Raw genomic sequence first — 25,506 nt, 5'->3', positions numbered from 1 at the left:
ACAATGACAGAATTTACAAGTGCAAATGTTGTTTGTTTTTTGTTTTTTTTTTTCAAAATTATATCTGGTCAAGGTTGTGCGAGTAGTCAACAACTGTGCCATATTGGCAACCTAAAATAGCACATGGCCTATTTGTACCCCGCCCAATCGGAAATGCAACCCTATCCCGCTAGAGAAGGTTGAATATCTAGTCAGAAATTAACAAGAACACCATTTGCAATTGCAACGGTAAAAATCATCTGCAGAGACTGTATCAAGTGAGAGTAATAAATCGTAATTACATTTATTTTATTGTATTTTTTATCTAACTCAGTTCTCAAGGATTACAAATAAAGCCACAGTCAGCTTGCCACAGGGATGGACATTGGACAACTAAAAACTAACACTGGCATATTTATGACAATTTAATTCACGATTTTAGCTCAAACTCTTAGTTTTTAATCGGAAAACGTAACATTTAAAACAAATAAGTTTGGCGTCATAATATATCGCAAAACATTAAGTCAGAATGTAAAAGAAGTTTTACGCAAGTAACTCAGGAAAACTTTTGGTTGGCCTTAAAATGATCCGTAACAACTGATGAGATTGACAACTGTAGCTTTTAGGCAAAGTTGTGTAGTCCTTACAACAATGAAAACGGTAAATTGTTTTAGGACGGGGTTTGTAACCACGGCTAACATATGACCTCGGTTAGTTTGATAACCGATTAATTTTTAAACGTTTCGGAGCACCTGCAGCTAATTGCTAAGCAGCTAGCAGAGATTAGCAGCATGGGTGATGGTAGTGTTGTCCCAAGGCTCGGCAACATGAAGGCTCTGCTGGGAATTGTTGCGGGTGCTGGCGCTTCTTACGGACTGTACAAACTTATCAGCGGACAAGTTTTCAAGAAAACCAAGAAAAATTCCCATAATGAAAGTACCAGTGTGAAGAGTAGCCAGCAGGGGGGAATTAAGCTACGGCCGGGGAGTCTGCTAGCGAAAGTATCCGGACTGGATGTAGTCTGTGCCCGTCCAGATGATGCTACATCAGGTAAATATTAAACAATTATCAAAGTAGACGGACTGCATTCACAATAGAAAGTTGACCTCTAATCGTTTTGATAAAAAAAATTGAAGTAATTAAGATTTAAATCTTGATCTGTTAAAGGCTCAATCCGTCTCGGCATATTTAGTTTTCCAGAATACGATAACATTTTTTTATATTTTGCATTGAAGGAGAGATCGTCCATCAATCCCCCAACAAACTGGAGTTACATCACTTGAAGATGCTGCTGTCACGTTTGCAGACCATCGATGATGTATCTAATCGGGCTCAGTTTCTTCTCACGTTGGGAAATGCTGCTGCCTTCACCGTAAATCAGGTACAGTCAAACCACTTAGCACAACCAACAATAACAGACTCTTACTTTCTGGGCCCTGTGGATTCTGTTTTTTGTTTGTTCCCCAAAATTCACTTTTTCAGTTTTATGGAAAACTGAATAAGTGGCAAATTAATTGCCAGAGGTGTACATTTAGTGTTATTCTTTCACTATTTCGAGGTATGTTCTCTGCCCTGTCATTACAAATACAGAAAGAAGTTTGATGATAACATGTGGCTTAAACTTTAGTAGTGTGTTTTGGTTAGCTAATACTAAAATTAATTTTGTGCATCTACTGCTGCTGCAAGGTGGTAGATCTGTAATGCTGTGGCAATACTGGCCCCAAATTTCTAGAGTCTCTGTTAGAATAAATCACATCATTAATTTCTTCAAATATCACAATGTTCATAATAATTGCTAGACTGAACTAGAAAACTGAGAATGGATAATTAGATCATGCAGTGGAATAATCTTATGGTCAAAAAAAGCATAGAAATGGTTCAGCAGACATAGAATGTTGAACCGTTTCCACTTGCTGATTTTTTATTATTATTATTATTATTATTGTAAACTACTCATCAGTGTTTATTGAACAAATTAAGTTAATTAAGGCAAGTTTGAGAATCTTCTCAAACTAAACTGAGCTTTCTAACTAACTACTTTTATTCTTGATATCAGTGTAGAGCACATCAGTTTTTTAATCCTAGCTGCTGATCGACTGTTTTTTTTTTGTTTTTTTTACCTTTTTCTTCAGAACCAAATTCGTGAATTAGAAGGGATTCCTGTCATAGCTGGCTTCCTTTCTGATCCTGCTCCAGAGGTTAGAGTGCAAGCTCTGAATGCTTTAAATAATTTGTGCATGAACATCCAGAACCAGGAGCAAATAAAGGTACGTTGCTGTAAACATTACACCACACAACAGCTAACTGACTTTAATGAGGCTCTACTTGATGTGTTGATGTCTTTTTATTCTTCTATTGAAGCTTTATGTGCCACAAGTGCTGGAGCTGATCGAAATGTCGGCAGTGAACTCTGACCTCCAGCTGGGTGCTTTGCGGCTGCTGACGAACCTCTCGGTCACAGACAAACATCAGCATTTGCTGAAGGGATCGGTCACTCTTTTATTGTCTCTGCTGGTTGTCAGCAGTGAAGCATTACAGGTTTGTGGAATTGAGTTTAATCTTTAAGCAGCTTTAAAAGCAAATGGAGCAACACATTGCTGTCCAACGGTCATGGCCAAGAAGAAATCTGTGATTTTTTTATTTATTTATTTTTCTGTTTCTCTTTCAGGTTCAGACCTTGAAAGTTCTTGTTAATTTATCATCTAATCCAGATATGATGGATGACATAGTTCAAGCTCAGGTACTCAGTTTTTATTCTCCAGTCAGTAGGCATATCTTTCTGTAAAAATGCATCAAAACAAACTGACTTCTCTACTCTTTGCTTTGGGACCCAGGCTCCTGCCTCTGTGCTGCTTCTCTTTGATGAACGAACGTCTCCTGCCGTGCTGCTGCGACTGCTAACCTTTGTAGGGAACTTGAAGGCCTGGAGGCCCTCTGCACAGGTGGCTGACGAACTTAGACTAAAACAGGACTGTCTGTTCCGGGTCATGCTGGATGAATCCTCCCAGCTGCACGGCAAACTTGTCCGGCTGCTTTCACACCCCGCTGGGGAGATTCAGGCCCAAGTAGCTCGTATATTGACGTAGACCTTCCCTCCTTCCCCCTGCCAGTCTCTTAATCTTTAAACCGTTCCTCTTTGACATTAACTCTTGTGGACTGTGCTGTAGACTCCTGTGGAAACTCAGCAATACTGTTTTTCTTTAGTGTTCCTTGCATCAGTTCTATAACTTAAAACTTAATTCAGTTTTATCTCAGACACTCCCAATTTTCTACAATCTTGCTATGAATAAGTAAAAACAATCCCACCGTTTGTTCAGCATGTAAATACACAAGTTTTGAAAGACCCACCTCTTGTTTTCACTTCTGAGTTTTTATAAGAAATCTATTTTCCTTAAAGATCCACAGATAACGTCTAAAATGATTCTTATCGATCTCAAAAGATTCAGGTGAAATTTAAGAAGTCAAGCCCAACTGCCAAACGTTTATATGCTATATTTCCTCTGTGCCCAACCCTCTGTAGCTCAGAGAGGCATTTTAGTCTCCAGTCATAAGTTTAACTTCTAACAGATTATGTACATGACTTTTAAGAAACTCTTTTTACTTAATAAAAATCTGAGTTATCAGGATATCTAGATAACAGAAGCTTTTCTCTGTTTGGTAGGCAGAAGCAAACTTTTAAACAAAGCTGCTGACTATTTGTTCTGCAAATTTGAAAGCCAGGATCTTAGTGAATCATGAAGATATTAAAGTTTAGCCACTGCCTCCACCGCAGAGCGGAGTTATTTGTCGTCTGTTTGTTATAAACCTGGATGAACTTTGAACCACGGCTGTGGGAGGAAAGTGCTTGTGACGTTAAAAACTTGAGCACGTTTAAGTAACGGAGCCTCCAGTAGGCAGCAGGAAGAGACTTGAACTGCAATGCAACTTATCGTGAAACTTGAGACGCAGCTTGGAAATGCTGGACCACTTGGTCCAGATGCCATGATTGTTTATTAGCTGTTTATACGTAACATGGTTATTTATCCACAGCAGTGACGAATGTGAACTACAGGTTTTGTTATCACACAAATCTATGCACTAGTAAGACAGGAAGTGAGGGAGCCATCTAAATATTGACCGGACCAGAGGAAGTGCTTAAGAATAGTATTTTGACAGTATGGCACTACATGTGAAATGTTAATAGCTGTGGTGAGTCTAGATGTTGCGATATGCTGCACTTTTTTTTTTTTTTTTTATGTTTGGACACCTGTTTATTGACCTAAAAATCTCAGGCAACTATGGTTTACCAAAACTGAATGGTAGGATGCTGATTGATTATGACACAGTTTGTATTTATTAACTAGTTCTTTTGTCGTTTTTCCCTAACTAGAAAATGTTTCTCTTTAAATTGTTCAATAAATCAGAAGTTCAAGTGTTTTTATTGTGACTTGTAACCTTATCTAAACTTTGAGGGGTTTTTTTTGCATGTTTTTCTTTGCATGTCACCATCTGGCAAACTATACTAAGAAATCAACTGCAAACGTGATTCCAGCATTAGTCATTATTGTCCAACATGCATCTGTACAAACTGAGAAAGTTTACTGTGTGATGAAAGTTTTCTCCTCAGCTCTTTCTTTCAGTGATGGGTAAATGTAGTTGCACCCTTAAACAATTGCAGGGTTTGAGGGCTAACATAAAAATAGTGCAGCACTATATTTGGCAGAAAAACAAATGGCATATCAGCGCAAGCAACTTGAAGCAATTAGTGAATAGAAATCACCTTCTATCTCTTCTGCACGCCAAATATATTGGAGCCAAATGTGAGGCAATCTGTCAATCAGCTAAAGTTAGTCCTAAACTGGGTCATGAAGCAGGAGAGGCGGCTTCAAATCCGCAGGATAATTGCTCCAAAACAGACTCTGTGATGCAGAAGCCCAGACGATAACCTATAAAAGCTGTAGCAAGTTCTTAATGAAGCGAGGTGCTACAAAATACAGCCACAACCATGTGAGGGAATGTCAACGTCTCGCACAAAGAACGACTGCTTCACATTGTTCTGTTCATGAGGTGTGCTTACTTTATCACTAAAGGCTTTCATCTTGCTGTGGTAAATGTTTGTCGAATTAAGTATTTTTGCATTTTAAATAATTTTAGAGCTTAGTAAAGACCAGCTAATTTTAATTGTTTTATGTATAATTCTTGACCTGAAAGGGGCGTTACTTTGTTTGCTATAACTTTGTTATCTAATGCAGTGATTCTCAATCTCTTCATGTTTTAGATGCATCTCTACAAAAGCACCTGATTTATAATATTGCATTATCCCTTCAGAATCCCTGCAGAAGTTCTCTATTAACCCAATAAATATAAGTCTGGTGTTTGGCAGCAGAGGAACAAACTAAACATGACAGGATGGAGAACAACTGATGGTCTGTCTTATGAGCAGCAGTACAGCTGGACCACCACACGGTGGCGCCACACATCGTGGTGCTCTCAGCTGTCTCTCCACCAGCACTGATCTGGAGGAAATGGCTTCTTTTTTTTGGTATTTTTTTTTATTTTTTATTGGTCAGTTAATTTTCAAACCTTGTGTTCAAACCTTGCTGCAACCTTGAAAACACACAGCAGCCAGAAACTGTAAGTTTATAATTACCGGTCAATATGTGACGATTTAGAGAGGGCAGCCAAATGTCTGAGTAAAAGTTAGGAATTTAAAGTTCACTACTTTCACTTTATTCCCATTTAAATGACTTTTAGTTGACCTCTAGCTGTCATTGCCTAGGCCTACTAGTAACCTCAGAAATTTTGGTTATATTCTCCTGACTACCAGTAGTTAATTTTTGTCCTCTGTAGAGGACATTTCTAAACTTGAATATCTCCCACCCCCTGCATTCTACTGAATTAATTCATTTTGGCATCTAGAGAGGACATTTAGGGCTTTTCTATGATACCACATGTGAAGGGGTGGGACTTTTGTACGTACCTTCTTCTAATTCATAAAAATGGCGTTCATCAGTAATAACACATTTTATGGGAAGAGACAAAGTAAATGCATAAAACCTTTTATTACCTTACAAAGACAGTGGGATTTTAAAAAAATGGTGATTGGACAATATTTATTTTCCTGGTAGTCAGGAGAATATTATTCTTTATTACAATCAGGTCAATTGATTTGATGCTAGTTGATAAAACGTGGGAGCCCAGCTGATTTTATCAAGTCAATAACTAGCCAGTGGTGTTTTTAATATGGGTGACAAGTTTTCTATTGCTTACTTCATTTCAGAGGGGTGTAGCCAACCTTTCTCATTTGTGACCTCCTCCAATCACATGCACTCTCTTGGATCAACTTTATTTAGTTTACTTCTCTACATTTTCTCAATTTGTGGAAAACGGTTCTCATTGTGGTTCACTGGAATTAGAAGTCCATAAGTTTGCAATCTGGTTCTGAATTTCTTCAGATTGGGTCATGGCGTGTTGCTTTTTGAGATCCAGCCTACTTCGGGTTCCGTTTAAGTAATTTAAATCCGTAATAAGATGTGGCTGAAAAATAGTCTAGCTTTAAAAATAGTTTAACTCCAGTTAACAAGTAGGATGTTTTTGTTTCTGTTTTTCTCCTAAATGTGCTTTGCTATTTTCCTTAGGGGAAATAATCATTGGAAAACTGCATGTAGGTTATTTTTAATAATAAAAAAATATTTTTAATCTGAAGCTAGAAAAAACAAAACAAAAATACAAAATCAAGTGAACATATTTTCTTACAGCACCGAATGAACCATAATTTAGCTAAATAAATCAATGATAATAATTGACCCGTTCGTTTGGTGTTCATGACACCAAACGTCTCGTTTTGCTTTTAATGTTTTTAATACAAATGCGCATATCTCCTCCTTTTCTTTTTAGTGATTGATCAGTTTATCTTAGGTGCAACAGTTAGAATAAATATTGTATCTGAAAAATAGATATCAGTAAAAACAATTCGTCAAAAGAATTTTTTTTTAAGTGTTGCGGATTCAGTGGAGACGCGCCGTTTTTTTTCTCTGTCTTTGTCTCCTTTCCTTCCTCCCACTCCTCTTCCTCTCTCTCTCTCTCTCCTCCCACCCAACCTTCCTCCTCCTCCTCCTCCTCCTCCTCCTCTTTCTGTGAACAAACGTGATGACCATCGCTGGATCATCCGGACTCCATCACAGTCAGAGAGCGAATCTCAGAGTTCACAGCGGGGAGACATTTCGGATTATGAGCCCGGTCCACTATGAAAACCCGCAGCGTTAGGCACAAGTAGAAGAAGAGAAACCCGCAGCTGTCACCCCATCAACGCGTCGACATGAACCGGACTGCAGCTGCCACGGGCGGGTCGGCTTCTTGCCGCTTCGCCCACTATTTTGTCGTGTGTGGAGTGGACACTGAGACGGGCCTGGAGCCGGACGATGGAGCGGGTAAATACGCCAGATTTCATTTAAAACGTGATTACATAAATAAGATGCCATTTTCAGTAAGGCTCTTTTGGGCTTAAAATGTGTTTTTCTGTCTGGAGAGTTGAGGGTTTTATGTGTGGGTGCCCTATTTTGCGAAGTATGTAACAAATACTCAGGATCCCTCTCATAAAGTGCTTTTTAAAATATCCCTGCATGTTTCAAAATGTCTTAGAAATCAGAAACTCTAGTGGATCTGAATCAGTCTGCATGGATTTACAGTGTCAGTTCATTCCTGTTTTTTATTCATGTCCTTTTGTCTGACCCTGCTCGAGGAAAACAAGGCGCAGTTCTCCTCATATTTTCATCATATTTCCAAAACAGCGGCGCATTAGAGGAGTCCAGAATATGTCTCAGTTTTTCTGCAAGTCACCCAGTTACACACCTGATTCAGGAACAGTAGAGAACAGACAAACAACAACATCCTGTCCGGCACATTAAAGCTGGAACACAGCTGGAGAATCGAGGCCAGGAGGTTCAGGGTTCAGGCAGGATGAGCGAAACCGTCCGGATCGTTCTGTTCTGAGCGGATAATAATCCATGTTGTGGCTTCTTTGCATCTATCTGACACGAACCTGGAATTGTATCATCTAAGCCAAATTGGTCGTGGCCAGATTACGATGGGAAAGGAAGTGGTTGGTTGGCAGAAGCAGTGGGGGACATGTTCTGATTTTGTTCTGGTTGCTGATGTTCTCCCTGCGTCCTGAAGGCTTTGTAAAGAAACAAAACCGAGTGTGTTAAACAAGCCAAACGTCATTTCCAGATTGTAGTCCTAGAGCAGCAGACAATAGTCACACCCCGTCCTCCTCTCCTTCTCTCTGTTAGACTCATTTAGAGCAACTCCTCAGGGGGAGAAGGTGGCTATGACATGACAGTTTTGGTGCCAAGTCGTTAATGTAACACAAGCTGGTTCTCAATTATGGAAAATCCTTATCATTTGGATCACTGTTGCTATCAGCATTAAAAAGCAACATGTTCATTCTTTCCAGATAAAATGTTTCTGTTTGTATTATTTCGAATGTCACGTTCAAGTTCATGTGTCATTTCTTTCCACAAGTGTCTCATCGTACAGCAGCACAGTATCCAAAATCTGAGAATTGTTACTGAATGTAGATAAGAACACAGTAAAGAGTGACCAATCACACAGAAAGAAGCCAACTTCTGCTTTGAGTTTAAAAGCTACAAATTAACTCATCTTGGGTTTTATCTTTCTGCAAGACACACTTGTAGTCTTCTAAGTGATTAGTTCTTAATGGTACATATGACTGAGTTTATCCTAACAACAGATATGCAACCCATATTGTCCAACAATTACACCAAGAGAAGTTTAGAGTCAATTGGATTGGTCTGTCGTACTCCATAGTGCAGATGGAAGATTTATTATTAACATTGGCTGGAATCTGTCAGAGAAATATAATCTAAACCAGCCTGTTGGTGAAATTCTTGATAAATGCTGCCTAACGCAAAGGCAGGAAGTGGGGGCATTACCACGGGCAACTGAGGAGGAAAAACAACAGGACACCACCAGTAGACTAATTATTAACCTAATATGTTTTTTAAAGCTAGTATAGTCTTGTCAGACTAATAAAAATAGTAATCATTCCCAGTATTCCATATAAACCAAACAATTTGGGTTCCCCATATTGTGAAAATCACAGGGACAAAATAACTGGACGAATCGTTAGTATTTGTCAACTACAGTGGAGCCCAAATACAAACTGAAATGCATATTTAATTTTAATGCTCAACATTTTAATAATGCACAGCTCTGCTGCAGATTTCTCCAAGCTCTGACTAACCCGTCGGCCTGCCCCCCTGCTGTGAGTGACCATCCCAGTTGGTTGTATATCTGAGCTCCCCCAATCTGCTTATGTAACCGCCTGCAGGCCGGGGGGCTCTGCTCCTTTCAAGGGATTTCTGTCTGTCTGTTTTTGTCCCTTTACACGCATAATTTAGAGACCCAACGCTTAAAAACCGTGCTCACCTGTCTTGTCCAAGCCAGAATGAGGTAATACTGTATCTCCTTTTGTGCGTTGGTGTAATTAGTGAAAGCCCACCAAGAGACAATCTGCTCTTGTTAGCTCCTCAATAGATGCCTCTGTGTTTTCTGCAGCCTAATCAAATTTCACATGACGCTGCCTGTTGGAATGCTGAACGGCCGAGGCTTCGGCCCGGTGGCGGTCGCAGAGGGGGGAGGGATGACATCAGTGCAGCAGGGTGAGATCTCCCTGGCCCAGTGGAGCTGCTTTAAAATGTAAAGCTGACTGCAGACAGATGCCACCATTTGTCTAATAATAGATCTGATGCTGGTGTGCAGAAAACCCAGCTTGAGTTAAATATATTCTGAGACGTGGGGCTAATCTCTTAAAAAAACAAAACAAAAAGAAAACTCCATAATATATCTGTTTTGCTATTTGCTGGAGAGATAAATATGTAATTCATTCAGTGCTTTTTGTCATTTTAATCTTCCTTTTTTAAATGTTTCACTTCATATTATGTAAGATTTTATCATTCTGTGTTATGCCCACAATTATTCCGTACAAAAACAAAACTGAGGCGTAATGAAAATATATTGTTACACGTAAAAACATATCGTCTTTGTTACAATAAAATAGCACATTAAGTATTTTTATTGGAATTGTGACGTAGATTGACATAATTAGTGAGTAACCTAATAAATAAAGGAATATATGGGTTTTATAGAGTTTTTCAAATAGAAATATATAAAAAATTACTGCCTCTTTACTCTGATGCCCCTGAATAAAATCCTGAACAGAGTTTTCTGGTGGTTAATCTAAGAAAAGATCAAAGGTGACTCTGGAGGAGCTGCAGAGATCCGCAGCTCAGCTGAGAGAATTTTAATTTTACTCCTCAAATCTGTTGTTGATGATGGAGAGAAAAAGAAAATAAAAAAAACCCGTTTTGGTCATATTTACAGTTTTTCACAACAAGTATTTTGTCAAAAAATAAAGCCGACAAACCCTGTTTAATCTTTTTGTTTAATCCATTTCCAATTAATAATTACATTCTGTTGATTCATCACACTGAAATCTAAATACAAATTGTAATTGTAATGGCACAAAATGTGGAAAAGGGGTGAAAAACAGTTTTGTAAGACACTCTGTGTTTGTGTGAGAGCTGGTGATTACAGCCTGACAGAAACAGATATTTACTCCTTCACTGAAACACTAAAACAAACCTCCTTCCTCCTCCCTGTGCTCTGAAACAGTCAAACACATCAACGTGTTCCTTACGTCGCCTGTGCCACCTCCTCCGTGAGAATGTGCATCAGGACTATAATGGGTCGTAACCGCGCCAGCTAAAGGTGACGTAACTGATGACGAGCGCAAAAAGCTTCTTTATATTTTATTAATTTTTTTATTGGCTGTCTTCGAAGCCGGAGCGGAAATGGATGCCATGGAAACACGGTGTCTTTCTCTGAGCCGAGCTCCCGCTCCATTCGGTACCGTACGTAAACAACCCAGACTCCCCCCCGTTTTATCATTGTTGCCTCCCACTTAACAGACTGACTCAGTCGAATGTGAAGCGGTGCTCTTTTTTCTTTCTTTCTTTCTTTTTTTTTTTGCTCCATGCTGCAGTTTCCTGTCTCAGGTTGCTGTGCGTCATTTTGTAGGCAGGTGAGGTGGATGTTTCTGAATGCTGAAGCGAGTGCGTCACACCCCACAGCAGACAGGAGGATGTTACGTTGCCATTAGAAGCTGATGTGCTTCTTGCACCTCAATTATGTAATTAAACAGGCTGATGTTTTTATGATAGGCACTTTTTAAAATAAAAATATACCACTGGAAAGTGGAAGGAAAATGGAAGTATTTTGGTTTATTATTCACTCTGACCAGCATAAATCTACTGTATTACCTCTTTTCAGCCAAGCGTGTGTGTATGAATATATAAAATATACTGTTTATGCACAAGCGTCACTCTGAGAAAGCACAGAAATTTCAGCTGCAGGTCATAGAGGAGGAACAGTGTTGCATCCTTTTCCCCCATCTGTCTGTCTATCTTCATGTTAATGAGTTACGTAACCTTTACTGAAGACCTTCCTCTATATTCACAGCAGCATTGTCCTTGCTGTCAACAAGAATTAAATTTTGTGTCCTTTCTGCACCAGAAAAGGGTGTCCTGTCTGAGTTCTGTCATGCTCCAATCTGTCCTGTTTTCTTTTCTGATTCAGCACAAATCAAGGCCAGACATTTTTCTTGCACTGTTATAAAAACAGCCTTCCGCCTTTTCCCTCCGTCTGTCAGGTGAGAGCTTCGAGCAAAGCCCCATCCGGCGGTCCTTCAAGTCAAAGGTTCTGGTGCATTACCCGGAGAACACAGACAGGAACCCCTTCAACAAGGACGCTGTCAACATGGTGAGATGTTGGATGCGTTTGCCTGCACAGTGGAGGCAAATTGCTGTCGTCATCACAATGTCAATGTTAGCAACACTGCAATCTAAGAGGACTGCTTGGATGTAATGTTTGGTTGGGTGTCATAATCAAAGTTTCATGTACGCTCGTGAAATATTAGGTTCCCTTCTTCAGTAAAATGAACAACCTTTCTCAGTTGTCTCCAAAAAATAAAACCTGAAAACCTGTAACCCAAAAAACACCACGTTAAGAATTTAAAAACAAAACAGCTAAAATAACTGCTAACTTTTAAATGTAGATAATGACAGAAAACGGTCTGTGAAATAAAACTATAAGTAAGATAACATCTTGGGTGTGTTTTAGGATGAATCTTATGAACCACAAAAGATTATCAAGACTTGTAGGGCTGCAATAAAGTGAAATCAATAAATGTTTCTGCAACGTAACTTAAAAAACTTCCTGTTCAATGTGAGCCAGTAAAAAGTTTCAGGTTCGGTATTACACTCAGATTTCGGTTTTAACTTTAAGCTTTTTTCTAACTCTGCTGCTACTTTGCTTCCAGCTCTGCCTGCCCAGAGGCCTGTCCTTCCGCACGCAGGTGGACAGCCTCGACCCGCAGTTCCACTCCTTCACCGTCACCTCTGACGACGGGACGCGCTCCTACGGCTTCGTTCACACTTTCTACGAGGAGGTGACGAGTCCTCAGATTATCACCGCCATGCAGACTCTCTATCAGATGCACCATGTGGAGCACCACTCCTCTTCGTCGGCCTCCTCGCCTTCTTCCTCCACGTCCTCCTCCGCTTCCACGCCCTCCGCCTCCAGCATGGACTCTCTCGCCAGCAGCTTGGAGGAGTCGGACGCAGAGTCTTTGACGTCTGGAGTTTCTGGCTGCCTGGGCTGCATAGGCTCCTTCGACGCAGCGCGCGACACCCTGTACGTGTCCAAAGCCCTCTGCCTCATCACGCCGCTCCCGTTCTTGCATGCTTCACAACAGTTTCTGGCTCAGCTTCACCAGGCTGTGACGTCCCAGACGGCTCCACCTCTCCCTCTGGAGAGCTACGTCTACAACATCCTGTACGAGGTGCCCCTGCCTCCACCCGGACGCTCCCTGAGGTTCCACGGGGTGCAGGGGCCCATCGTGTGTCAGCGGCCAGGGCCTGGGGAGCTTCCCCTGGGAGATTATCCTCTGGGAGAGGCTTTCTCTCTGCTGGGTGTGGACAATATGGTTAAACTACTTACCTGTGCTCTGCTGGAAACACAAGTCCTGTTGTACTCAAAAGGTAAATGAAAAATTCAGTTTGCTGTAGTTTATTTTTTTTTATAATATTGGAAAAAATAAAACCCAGAACAGGTTAATTTATCTCCTTGTCTTCAGCGATTTTATTTATACCTATCAGAAAGTTGCAAGCTAACACTGAATATCTAAGTATTTGTTTTTATCTGTTACTTTGAAATATCAGACATCTGGACGTAGCTGGAGCTCAGGTTCCATACAACTAGACTGCCAGATGTAAAAAAGAGGCAATGCTGAAATGTTATTGAGTGAAAGCCACAAACTTTCATACACCATGGGATCACAAGGCAGATATGCATTATTTTAATGAAATAGAACTGAAGTTGTCTTAGCAGAAAAAACTTAGTTTTACAGTATTCAGTAATAAACGATCACAGTTACATAAGTTAAGATACCGGCTGTTCATAACTTGTCAGCAGAACCCCACTCCATTATTTACAATACTTGGTCTAAAGCGTAAAAGCAGCATTATGTTTATGAAGCTAACTGAACGCTACATTTGATGAGAATTTGATTTTAAAAAGCGACGAGGGCGTCGCTGACATCTGACCGACCCTCAGGCATTTAATGAGAAGATTTAATTATATTTCTTATCTGAAGTGTTGCTTGAAATGCTTCAATATTTTCTCTTTTATGGGTTAATAAAGTGGACTACGCTATGCTAACAGATTTTGTCTTTCTGCTCCTCAGACTACCAGCGTTTGATGATGGTAGCGGAGGGCATCACCACTTTGCTGTTCCCATTCCAGTGGCAGCACATCTACCTGCCCATCATCTCTACTCCCCTGCATCACCTCCTTGATGCTCCAGTGCCTTTCCTGATGGGCATCCAGCACAGAAACGGAGCTCAGCGATCCTCGCTTCACCTTCCACATGAGGTAAAAAGGAAGCTGCAAACCTGTTCAACTTTTTCACCCTTTGGGACTTTATAAACCCTAATTTCTGAGTATTTTATTGGAATTTTACATGAGAGACTAACACAAAGTGCCCCGGAACAGGTCTTCTGGTGTAAGTACATCTAGAGACTTACATTTTTTTCTATTTTTCTGTTTGCAAAATATCTCAAACTCTGTCAAATTACATGGAAGATAATGGTATTTTTCATGTCTTTTCACAGGTTATCAGTGTGATTTTGGCCTGAGCTTTGACTAGGCCATTCTAACTCATGAATATGCTTTGTATTTCTGACTGAACGTTTATCATCCTTCTCCTCTTTGAAGGTGAAACTACTCCCCAATCTCAAGTCTTTGTTTCCTCTAGCAGGTTTACTTCCATCTCTGTCTGTCAGTGCTTGAGGCACTAGGCCAGTCATCCAGCTGGCTGCTATGTTTTTGAGTTAAAAAATGTTTAAAGTTTACAGGGAATTTGAAAATATTACTTGATAGTTGTGCATTTTTATAAGACAGGAAGATTAATACCTGAACACCAACTATAAAGAATTAAAAAAGGCAATAATAAAAAAAACCTAAGATCAATTAACAATGCTAAGCCTGGTGGGGGCACAAGTAAAGCCTGGAGGCCTGCCAGGCTTATAATGCACTGAGGAAAACCCTGCTGCCTGAAGAAAAACGTCACCGCAGCATGTTGCTGCCACCAAATCAGCATATTTACTTTTTCTTGTTCAAGCTCAGATTGGACGGAGAATGTCTGCAAACAGCAATTAGCTATTTCTTATTGGATTTACTTTGACTAGATCATCCTAATGCTTAAATGGTTTTAAGTGTATCAGATTAAATGTGGCTAAACGGTAATACAAGATGTCCTTTTCAGATATTGATCAGTAATAAAAATTTAAAATAATGCATTACTTTCCTTTGTGTCAGTCTTTACTACACAAAAATTACAATAAAAAACATTTATCTTTATGATTTAAAGTGAAAATGTGTGAAAAAATTTGAAATACCTTAAATGCATTTTAATTGTGTGGCTTGAGAATCAGCGGATGTGTAAACTAGCCACAATTTCAGGGTTCATATATACTCCTAAGAATCTCTAAATGTTTAAAATGAGACTTTCTCACAGCCTTTTCCAGATCAGATATTTGCTCCATGCAGCAGCAACACCCCCCCCTCTCCGCGCCTGTGATTGGCTCTTCACAATCCCCCGGAGCTGTCCTCAATTCACATCCTCGCCTGCATCCGAGATCGCTTTATGCTGCATGAATGTCTCGCTGAATCCTTTTTGAAGTCGCTCTGGCCCAGAAAGGAGGCCGCAGTAAGACGGCTCCGGGGGATGAAAGCAGAAATGAAGAGCCTGGCAAATCCGTAATAATGGGCTTTACTGAATAATTCATGCAAATGAGAGGCTGTCCAGTTTTTTTCTTTTTTAATATCATGAATCATACAAGTTTGGGTGTTTTGAGCTTAAAGTGTAGGGCCAACAAACAGGGAAAACGTGTTTCTCTGTTGCTCACATATTGAAGTGAAGGCTGGGAGGATGATGCTGCAGAGAGTTGAGTGCGACTCTTCAGTGCATCTCCCTGCATCCCTCAGGGTTTAACCGTTGGCCTCAGGTCACTGCTGAAGGTTGCATTGCTGCTGACTGCTGCTTACAGAGGCAGTATTTTAAATCCCCGCCTGTCTTTTCCTACTCTTTAGGAAATGTGCGCTCAGCAGATTTCAAAATTTTATCGCACAAGTTCCTTATTGTTAGAGGCTGACAGACATATTTTTCCACACTGTCTCCTGTTGCGGAGATAATCCCTCAAATGATTCAATCTCTGTAGCAAGAATGAATTAATGACATTTCTTCATCTTGCAGCCTAATTGGAGCTCAGCCACTTTATCTACATGATGTAAATCTGACTGGTTAACCCTATTATGCTGGCTGAGGCACTCTGCTTGTGTCTTTCTTGTTCCCCAGGCCAATCTGTGTTTTGTGGACATTGACAGCCACTGTGTGGAAGCGCCGGAGGACCTGCCCCTGTTCCCAGATCAGACCGAGCTCATACAGGAACTGAGTGAGGTGCTGCTAAGTTTCGGGCTCCCTCCACGGGGAGGAGTGACGACCACCACCACCGCAGGCTCCACATCGGCGTCGCCACGCCTGAGCAGCCTAGTGCTGGAGGACCTGATGGAGGACCGGAGGAACGGGAACCTCGGAGGAGAAGAGCTGGCGGCGCTGGAGCGGCTCCAGGCTCTGGCGAGGAGATGCGGAGGAGGAAAAGTTTCAGAGGGAGGAAAGACGTTGGGACATGTGTTTGAGGAGGAGGAGGAAGAGCTGAAGGCTGCAAAATTAAATATTCAGCTGAGGGAGGTGTTCGCTGTTCGTTTCTCTGCCATTTTTGGCAGGTATGAGGACTTTATTGTCAACAGCGCCATGGATTTGGACTCGTGGTTGAACAATAGAGATGGCACCTGCAGCTTTGACAAGGTACTTCTGCAGATTCCTGACAGCATTGCTGAATCTGATGCTTACGTCTCATTTACTCGCTAAAATCTAGTTGCCTTCGTTGTTGTTTTAGGGTTCGTTCCTCTCAGTTCAGCCAGCGGCCCACTTGCACTTCTTGTCCCGATTCCTGGAGACCTCCATGTTTTCCTCCTTTGTTGATGGGAAGGTTGTCTCCCGCTGGGTGGACAGGGAGCCGCTGCAGCAGCTGTTTGACAGTCGCATGGAGCGAGAGCGACTTTACGACATCAGCGACGAGGAGTCCCGGAACCGGCCTTACAGGAAATGCTCCACGCTCTTTGAGTCAGGTACTGTGAGGGAATGAGGTGATTAAATGGATTATTCTCTTAAAATAACCGTTCTTACATAATTAATACCCCTGTAACGTATGGGGGTGTAAATTGTTTAAGTAAAAGATCAACTCAAAGAAATGCATTATAATAAAGGTAAAGAAAATGAAACATGATTTTGTTTTGTTTTTTTGAGAATGAAAACATGAAAGCTTCCAGAATCACTGCTTTGTTGAATCGCTTTTTGCTCAAATTGCAGCGATCAGTCTTGTTGCTATTAGCTTTGTGCATTTAGAGAGTAAACAAGCTCAAAGTCTGTCAGATTTGATAGACGTCATCTGTGAACATCCTTTTGCCAACCCTTACAACACATTCTCAATTGACTTTTGGTTTAAACTTTGATTAGGCCACTCTAAAAGCCTAAATACAAACACACGCCACACTTATCAGATTTTTATTTGTAGAACAAACAGCATTATTTTCATGGGTCTGTCACTTAAAATCCTCCAAAATACATCGAAGACCTTCTTTCCAAAGTGACTGAAAGAGGTGTGAATCCTTTATATTTTGATGTGATAACAGAAGTTAAAGAGCCTAATGTCCAGTTTTTATCAGTCCACCTATAAATATTAGTGGGATATATTGATGGAGCAACAGGAGCAAAGAGGAGTGTCGTAGCCTTTTTTTTTCTTGTATTTGTCAAAAATACATTTTAAGTGAGTGATTCTCTCACTTTTCCTGATATTGTCTTAGTGGCATTTAGATTTTTTTCATAGGCAGAGCAGTGTTTTTCTTTTGTTTGGTTTGTTTCCCCTGCAGAACCTGCATCAACTACATCATGCTCCAACTTGTTTCAGCTTTACTGCACGAACTGCATTGTATTCATTCCCATATCAGACATTTTTTTTGCTTGTTTGGTTTTGAACGTAGTGCGAGTTTGTTTGTTGTTTTTTTCCCCCTGTGGTTCCTTGGAACAGTAAGTGCTGATGCTGTTTTGCATCTTTTTGTTCTTGCAGCTCAGGCCATCGAGCGCAGGCTGCTGAAGACGGACCACACGGCCATACACCCCCACCTGCTGGACATGAGGATTGGCCAGGGCCGGCATCACCCGGGATATTTCCCCAGACTGCAGGCCGACGTGCTTGCACAGGCACACAACACACATAAGTGAGCCTTTGGTTATTTCTGGCAGTCGGTTGGGCTTAAAATTTTTTTTTAAAAAGTAATGAGACACTGGAAACGTATCAAATTTTAACATGGAAAATTTGCTAAAAAGAAGCTTAGTTCTAAAAACAATTGAAAACAGGTGTAGAAGAGCTGGGAAATCATCAGTTTGATTCTCCATTAGCTACATAGAAACACATCACTATTGTATGCTTAGACAAACATGGTCTAAATAAAAATGTATACAGATTTATCCATTCTAAGCAGTGGATTTTATTATTTTCTGTGTTCTCCAGGTATTCCAGTCGCATCACAGCTTCACGCAGAACCGAACCCAGAAGGAGTGCTGCTGATCACTCTGGATCCGACTGTGAACCTAAACAGGTACTGACACACACAGCTACGCATGCAGGCCTCAAAAGCTGCATCGTTTACCTACAAGGTCATTTTCTTTGCTCCACAGAAACACGCATTCACAAGGAGTGCCTTCAGACAGTCAAAACTCCTCGACCCGTCGCCTCAAGCCGTTTCTCAGACTCACAGAGAGTTTGTCGATGGGCTCTTGAGCGAGTGTCGTCTGAAGGTGAGCGCTCTCATTCTCTGAATTGGATGGAGGCCGATCATTTTAAAACAACACATCGGAGAGTTTATTCCTATTTTTTTTGTGCTTTTCAGACTAAGCGGATGCTGAAGGAAAGGATGGGGAAAGAGTGTGTGGAGCTGGGTCAGGGTGAAGCCAACATCACCGGCCTTCAGGAAAACACTCTCATCCACGGTTTGTGTGATCTGCTGGAGAGGACCTGGGGCCACGGCCTGCAGATCAAACAGGTGAGAAGTAAAATCTGCGAGACCTCAAGCATGATGCGTCTCACTGAGCTCTGACGGAGAATGATGTGTTTGTGATGAGCAGGGAAAGTCGGCAATCTGGTCCCATCTGCTGCACTACCAGGCTACTCAGGAGAAGATGGAGGCACCTGCTGATGTACCAGGTTGGAGCAGCACAATATCACTGTTGTTCCTTCTTTATGTGTGTGTGCAAGTATTTGATTAAGAGGTTTTCTGGGTTTTTGTTCAGGATCTAACAGCTTGGACCAGAGGCTGTCTGACGACGGCCCTTTGCTCCTGAGAGGGTCGCTAATTCAGGACATGAGGTATTAAAAACAGAAATGTCTCATTATGAAAAGGAAATCCTGGAACTTGTTCAGATGTCTCATTCATACATTTGTTTTTTTTTAATTATTATTATTATTATTTTTATTTCTCAGGTTTATCCAAACCATGAGAGACGATATGTCTGAGGTGGGACAGGCCAGAGCTTGGATCCATCTGGCTCTGGAGAAGAAAATGCTGTCCCAACATCTGAAAGAGCTGCTGACGCACCAGGAGCTGCTCAGGTCTCAGTTTACTGATATTTATTAACCTGACATGAAACGATCCAGATCAGTTCAACAGTTATAGAACAAGTGTTTTTGATGCTTTTTTGTTAAGAAGCACATTAAAAAATAAACCAAGCTGATCCAAAATGGCTGTAATAATGACCTGTGGGATTATGAACACCTACCTAATTGATTAATTGTTTCTAACAAATTACACACAGAATTTAATGTTGCGGTGAAGAGGGAGAGGATAAGATACGATAATTTCACTTGTCATATAATAGGAACGTTGTAGCAAGTCATGTAATGTAATTTTTTGCATTTAGTTTATAGTCATGATAGTTTAACAAGAACCTTTAAATCTGCTAGCAAGCACTAAGTCAGGGATCTGAAACCTTTACGACAACATAGGGCCACAAAGTCTACGTGGTGCTTTGAAAATGATGAAAATTATATAAAGTTTTGCAGCTTCATTCTATCAACACTTTTTCATTTGTAGTTAAATTAAAACTTTAAATTAGTTTCAAGTCTTAGAAATATGGAAAGTGTCCAAAACAAAACATTTTCTTGAGTGAAATTTGCTATGTTTATCAAATTTTAATAGAAAAGTTTGTTGTTGGGAGTCTAATGGCAATAAAACAAAATTACATAAGAAGCAACAAACATCTCAGACCTTCTGAATAAAAGGTTCATAACAAGCTGGTACTCAACCAGTGTTAATGTATTACAGTCGGTTTATTTAGTACTTTTTCTCTGGAAGAGGTTCAGCATTCTGCAATGTTTCAACCAAGTTTAATTAAACACATTTTTTCAGTTTGTTAGAAACCTTTTAAGTTGTGAACTTGGCCTAAAGAAAACCTGCCGTTTTGGCCCTGTTTGGATTTGTTTCTTTTATTTCCGGTATTAACCACGAGCCAAAAACTGAGCTGTCTGCTGTGTCCTTACACTTTTACCATTAATCTCATTTACTTTCCCTGCATCTTGTCTGAGTTTTTATTTTTATGCTCCCCTGACAGGCAGCTGTATAAGCCTCATGCATTCCTGCTCTGTGAGGAAGAGCGAGAACAGTTCCTGTACCACCTGCTCTCCCTCAACACTGTGGACTACCTCTGCTTTACCCGCACCTTCACCTCCATCAGTAAGCCCCGTTAAACCTGAAATGCAGCAGAATTTACTGCCACTCCTGTTACACTGAAGGTCACAGAAAGAGTCCAGTCCTGAGCTCTGGGTTGAGCTTTACAACGTCCATCTCCACCCATCTGGCTTTACTGCTGTGCCTTTCAGCCAGCGTCCTTTTGAGACGTCAAAGACGACACTTTTGAATTTGTTTCAATGTTGTAAAGATTTATTGAGGAGCATATAAATTGTATTTTGTGTCCTTTTTTTATTTTATTCTTCCTTAGGCATTCCGTACCGCGTTGTTATAATTCCCATGAAGAAGCTGAGCATTGCCATGGCAACTGTTAACCCCTGGGTGTGCGTGTCAGGAGAGCTGGGCGATTCAGGAGTTAGACAGATCCCAAAGAATGCACAGGAAATCTTTTTCCAGGTTTGTTCTCACCCCCGTCCTCAAAACAGCCCAGAAAATCAAAATGTGTTCACTGCCTGTAAGGACAGAAGTTCAAATGAAATGTTTCATAAATATTTTAATAGGGGAGCAGCAGACGTCTGAGTACTCTTGTTGTTTTGTGACACCGTTTCTGTGGCTACAGAGGGTTAAGATTTTTACTTTTCACCCATGAAATGTTCCTTAAAAATTAAAACTCGCTGATTTTTTTTCTTGATTTTCCAGCCAGTGTCATTGGGGGGATTTTTTTTCTTCTGCTTTATTTCCATAATTGCGTAACTACTCAACCTTTTGATCTGCAAACTTTCATTATAATTTTTTTTTAAAAAGCAGCGGCAATAAAAACTGTAGGAGTGCAAACGTAGCATAGTTGAGTGACAATAATTGTTCTCTGTTTTGTGGGTGGAGGTACTTATAAGTTTATGCTAAAACATTTAATAAAATAGTGGCACAAACAAAATCTTGTCCAGTACAAACGAACATTTTCTGCTGAAACTGACAAATTATATGCTCAGGCAATTATTAGGATCATTACATTATTCACTACAAGCTCCTAAGAAAGTGTGTGTTTAATTTGGTCTGTCTTAAAAACATGGATTTAAATAATTGGCCAAAAAACTTCTTGTTATTCTTATAAAGCTGACCAGATGTTGTTTTAAGACGTTGAAAAGCACTGGACTTACGCGGGGGAGTTAAAAACATCAATTTAATTTGATAAAGGCTGAAACTTTCAAAACTTAAAAATCTAGAAAAGGTATTAATTTAAGTGATTTTATTTTGCCTCGTTGCATATTGCTCTTTTGGTTTCACTCCAAAGGTACGTAAAACACTTTCCTGCAGCAGGCCTGTCACGCTGTGTCTTGGCTCCTTGTTTCAGAGTAAGAACCTGGGCCGGCTCAGCACGCTGCAGCTGGGAGTGCAGGAGAACTCGGGTCTCCTGGCCAAGTGTCTGATCGACTGTGTGGTGGTTTACAACGAGATCACAGGTCACACCCACAGGTGAGACTCACCGTCTGGTTTCGTCCCTTCACTGAGCTCAGCATGGCTCTCCAGTTCTGATGAAGCTGTGAAACGTGTGCAAAAAACCTTAAAATAAAGTCGTCTTCTGTTGGCGCAGCTCAGTCTCATCCTACAAAGTCCAGTCTTTAGTTTGAATACATTTATTCATCAGAGGGGAAAATTATTGTTACTTTGTAAGTTTTACTTCTTCTTATTTAATCCATAATGTTGTTTCTTGGAACATAAACAAGAGTTAAACACAGAGAAGTAGATCCCACTTCAATATTAAAATGTAAGAAAAGTGAGCTCACCAAGTCTCCATAGCAACCATTAGACTCTCCCTACATGCCAACCAGCTGTCCTATCACCACAAAATTACAACCTGAAGGTTTACTAATAACCTTGCCAACCTGGTAATTTTGTTACAGACTATGTGAAACAAAACATTTTGTCCAAACTGATGTCAAGAGGTTGAGATTTTTTTCTCATCGTTTTTCAGTGTTAGATGGATTTATTTTAAGGATCCTGCCTGAACAAAGAGCTGGTCCATCACTTCATAACATAAAGTAAATCCGCTTTATCCTGCATCTAGTGCCAAAAACAAGACGTATAATAATTTCACTAAATAAACCGATTAAAACAAATTTAGTCATATGATCCACATCTGAGGGAGATAAAAAGAAATAAATAAATAAAAAAAAAGTGAAATAAAACTGTGTTTTCCTCCTGCAGATTTCCATGTGGCCGATGGCTGGGGAAAGGTGTGGGTGATGGCAGCCTGGAGAGAGTCCTTATTGGTCAGCTGGTGTCTCCTGGAGCGGAGGAGGACGCCGGACGGTGGTCGGGAACTCCTCCGGAGCTGGCGTCTCCGTCTCAAAGCGTCCGAACGGTGCTGGGATCGCTCGGCGGCCGAAGCAGTGCGTCACTGACAAAGAAGCACATTCTTTAGCACAAAGCCTGACCTACTTGTTTGTTTGTGCTGCAACAGACCAGATCCTGCTCTGGTCTCACCTTATTCCTCATAAAAACAGTAAAGACGCTCATTTTTCTGTGTTTGCCCACAGGAATGCACTCCGCCGAGGTGCAGGAGGACCTGAGGGAGGCGGCCAACAACCTTGTTAAACATTTTCACAAACCTGAGCAGGAGGTGGGTTTCTATGATAATGTCTTCATAACTGATGCATCAGTTTAACGCTGTAGTTCAGTTAAGCTGAAAGCCTGACAGGCCAGTTAACTCACAGAGGAGTAGAAATCCTGGGCGTGTTATTTTCCGCCTGAATGCGCTTCATTACCTCCATCAGTCAACCTGGTTTTTTCATGCGTCTAAGAGGAAAATGTCACTTCTCTCCAGAGACACAAATAAATCTGCATTGATCTGGAAGTTAATTAAGACATTGTTACTGCAGATGGTTTTTAGTTTGGCTAAGAGTCGTTTACACTGAGTTTTACTACAGTTCTTCTGTTGAGCAGCTTTTGTGTCATTTCTTCTTCCCCAGAGAGGGAACCTGACTGTCTTGCTATGCGGTGAAGGAGGACTGGTCCTCGCGTTGGAGAAGTTCCTCCTCCACGGGTTCAGATCCAACCGTCTTTTCCAGAGGAACGTATTTGTTTGGGATTTTGTGGGTAAGCCTGCTCTCCAACTATGAATTTGTGCATCTATTTCCATCAGTGGGACTGTTTCATCTTATTATCCACGCAGCAAACGTATTATTTTTCCAAACTGAAACTACTAACTTTTTCCCATAGAAAAAGCAGTGGTTTCTATGGAAACAATTGACCAGATGGGCGACCTGCATGGATCGACGCTACCCAAGAGTCCGCCTTGTGACTCGCTGTGCCGCTACGTCCACGCCATCAATTCTTCCCCCAGGAACATCGGGAAGGAGGGGAAATTTCAGCTGTTTGTCTGCCTGGGGATAAGGTGAGCTGACATTTATTTAAAAACAAAGAGGTCAAATTTTGGCAAAGCAGCCAAATGCATAACAATTTAAACCATATGATACTAAAAAAACAAACAAAAAAAACTGATAATGTGTTGCATCCTTCACTTCACTCTATACTGTGTGAGAGAGGCTGCATAATCAAGCTATGACTTTCAAATCCATGAATCTATGTCTGTAATTTAACAATTGTCAAAACTTATTGCATTAATTAATTGCAAATTATCTTTTTAAATGTAAATTTGAAGACAGTACATTTTTATGGCTGATGAAAGTCAGATTTTGATGTCTCTACCTGTTTGACTTGAAACAAAAATAATAAAACAAATAGCCAAAGCATGACAGAATCGAATCTATAAAGTAATGGCTTCTTCAAACTGTTTTATTATTGTTTTTTTTCACCAAATGCTGGTTACCATCTCTGCAGGGACAGACTCCTGTCTCAGTGGTTCCCCCTGCTGGCCGAGTGTCCACTGACAGCTCGGACGTACGAGGACGGCGCTCTGCTGCGGGACCGGGCCGCCCTGCACTCCCTCTGTCGCATCCTGCAAACCCTGAACGACTTCAGCATCACCCTGGAGGCGGCGCTGGTCAAAGGGGTCGACCTCTGACCCTGACACGGAAAACACACGAGAGGGACGAGATGCATTCAGACTCTTACAAAATGTAACTCCACGATCAAAGGCGTCAGATGAAGACGCAGACTTTTCAAGCACCAAACATATCGCTTTGTTCATTGATGTAAAATGTCTTATATCTGCTCCAGGAAATAGTCCTGCGTTTGTCTACACTGTGAAATTCCTCCGGGAGAAAATATCAGCTCAAACATGCAGGAGATATCTGCTTACATGATCCATCTTATATGACTTTAGATCTACTGTATCTACTCACTGCTGTGTTGCTTGCACTTAAAATCCTAACCTGCATGGCCAGAATCTTTTTATTTCATTACTTTAGGTGTTGTAATCTGAAGTGTCATTGCTCAGGCCTTATTAACCGTCTTTTATTTGATATCTCAGTAAATATTGTCGTGGAAAGTAATGTTCTCCTTGTATAATTTAAGCATAAGCAAATGTTACATGAAGCTCTTGTTAAGGTGTCATGTCTGGCCTGTGTCTTGTTTTTTTTTATGTCAGTTTGGAGTCACACACTAAGCAGAGTCTTGCTCATGAAAAGCCCCGGTTGGATCCAAGCTGGTGTCCTAATTGTGTCACTTCTAGTCCTATTTGTCCCTCCGTCAGGAATCCTCATCGCCAATCTCTCTCGTTGTAAATATTTTTGCTTCATCAGATCTCTTAGAGTTGCTCCAGCCGTTCAATCCCAATTGTTATAATTTTTTATTACACATTGATACGTTTTCAGCGTCAGTGGGTCCCTCCATAGGCCAGCTTTCTCATGTGAGCTATAGACATGCTGTTTATTTGTCTTATGGGAATAACAGAGCACAGGTTTGTTAAAAATGTAAAATGTTGATGTTGCATTTAATTTAACATGTTAAAATGTAATCCTCTGCACTGTACTGCAAGCATCAGTGTACCCCACTATGACCAAGTCTCTGTCGTTTAAATACAGATTAGGAAGAGCAATAAGTTATTCATGGTTTGTGCTGTTGAGAAATTAAAGTTATTGACGCAGCTGGCATGCTTTGATATGTTATTGTCAACAAATCCTGAAACGTACAACTTCTGGC

General features: G+C 40.7%; 2 protein-coding genes across 2 annotated transcripts; both read left to right on the top strand.

Moving 5' to 3' along the window:
* The first annotated feature begins 225 nt into the window (after positions 1-225).
* On the top strand, positions 226-4,395 carry armc10 (armadillo repeat containing 10). Its single transcript, XM_008411393.3, has 6 exons — positions 226-1,029; positions 1,215-1,360; positions 2,112-2,246; positions 2,341-2,517; positions 2,648-2,719; positions 2,814-4,395. Exons 1-6 carry the CDS (start codon positions 771-773, stop codon positions 3,063-3,065), a joined length of 1,041 nt encoding a protein of 346 aa, XP_008409615.2. The 5' UTR covers positions 226-770; the 3' UTR covers positions 3,066-4,395.
* A 2,692-nt stretch (positions 4,396-7,087) lies between these two features.
* Positions 7,088-25,455, top strand: LOC103466070 (DENN domain-containing protein 5B-like). The gene is made up of 21 exons (XM_008411394.3): positions 7,088-7,388; positions 11,690-11,799; positions 12,359-13,079; positions 13,784-13,971; positions 15,956-16,465; positions 16,557-16,788; positions 17,787-17,937; positions 18,231-18,318; positions 18,398-18,517; positions 18,610-18,762; positions 18,845-18,923; positions 19,010-19,085; positions 19,200-19,328; positions 20,327-20,448; positions 20,714-20,859; positions 21,755-21,876; positions 22,609-22,793; positions 22,941-23,023; positions 23,373-23,499; positions 23,623-23,797; positions 24,244-25,455. Exons 1-21 carry the CDS (start codon positions 7,277-7,279, stop codon positions 24,425-24,427), a joined length of 3,813 nt encoding a protein of 1,270 aa, XP_008409616.2. The 5' UTR covers positions 7,088-7,276; the 3' UTR covers positions 24,428-25,455.
* Positions 25,456-25,506: the final 51 nt, after the last annotated feature.

The sequence above is a fragment of the Poecilia reticulata genome, chromosome 6 (assembly GCF_904066995.2).
Source record: "Poecilia reticulata chromosome 6, P_reticulata-male-v2, whole genome shotgun sequence".
In the NCBI taxonomy this organism is placed as follows: Eukaryota; Metazoa; Chordata; class Actinopteri; order Cyprinodontiformes; family Poeciliidae; genus Poecilia; species Poecilia reticulata.
Note: the sequence above shows the minus strand (reverse complement) of the source record. Positions and strands in the feature narration are given on the sequence as shown.

Coding starts and splice junctions, on each gene's coding strand:
- LOC103466070 (XM_008411394.3), top strand. CDS start 7,277: ATGAACCGGACTGCAGCTGCCACGGGCGGGTCGGCTTCTTGCCGCTTC. Junction 13,972..15,955: donor CGCTTCACCTTCCACATGAG/GTAAAAAGGAAG, acceptor CTTGTTCCCCAG/GCCAATCTGTGTTTTGTGGA. Junction 16,789..17,786: donor CTCCACGCTCTTTGAGTCAG/GTACTGTGAGGG, acceptor TTGTTCTTGCAG/CTCAGGCCATCGAGCGCAGG.
- armc10 (XM_008411393.3), top strand. CDS start 771: ATGGGTGATGGTAGTGTTGTCCCAAGGCTCGGCAACATGAAGGCTCTG. Junction 1,361..2,111: donor CTGCCTTCACCGTAAATCAG/GTACAGTCAAAC, acceptor CTTTTTCTTCAG/AACCAAATTCGTGAATTAGA. Junction 2,720..2,813: donor ATGACATAGTTCAAGCTCAG/GTACTCAGTTTT, acceptor TTTGGGACCCAG/GCTCCTGCCTCTGTGCTGCT.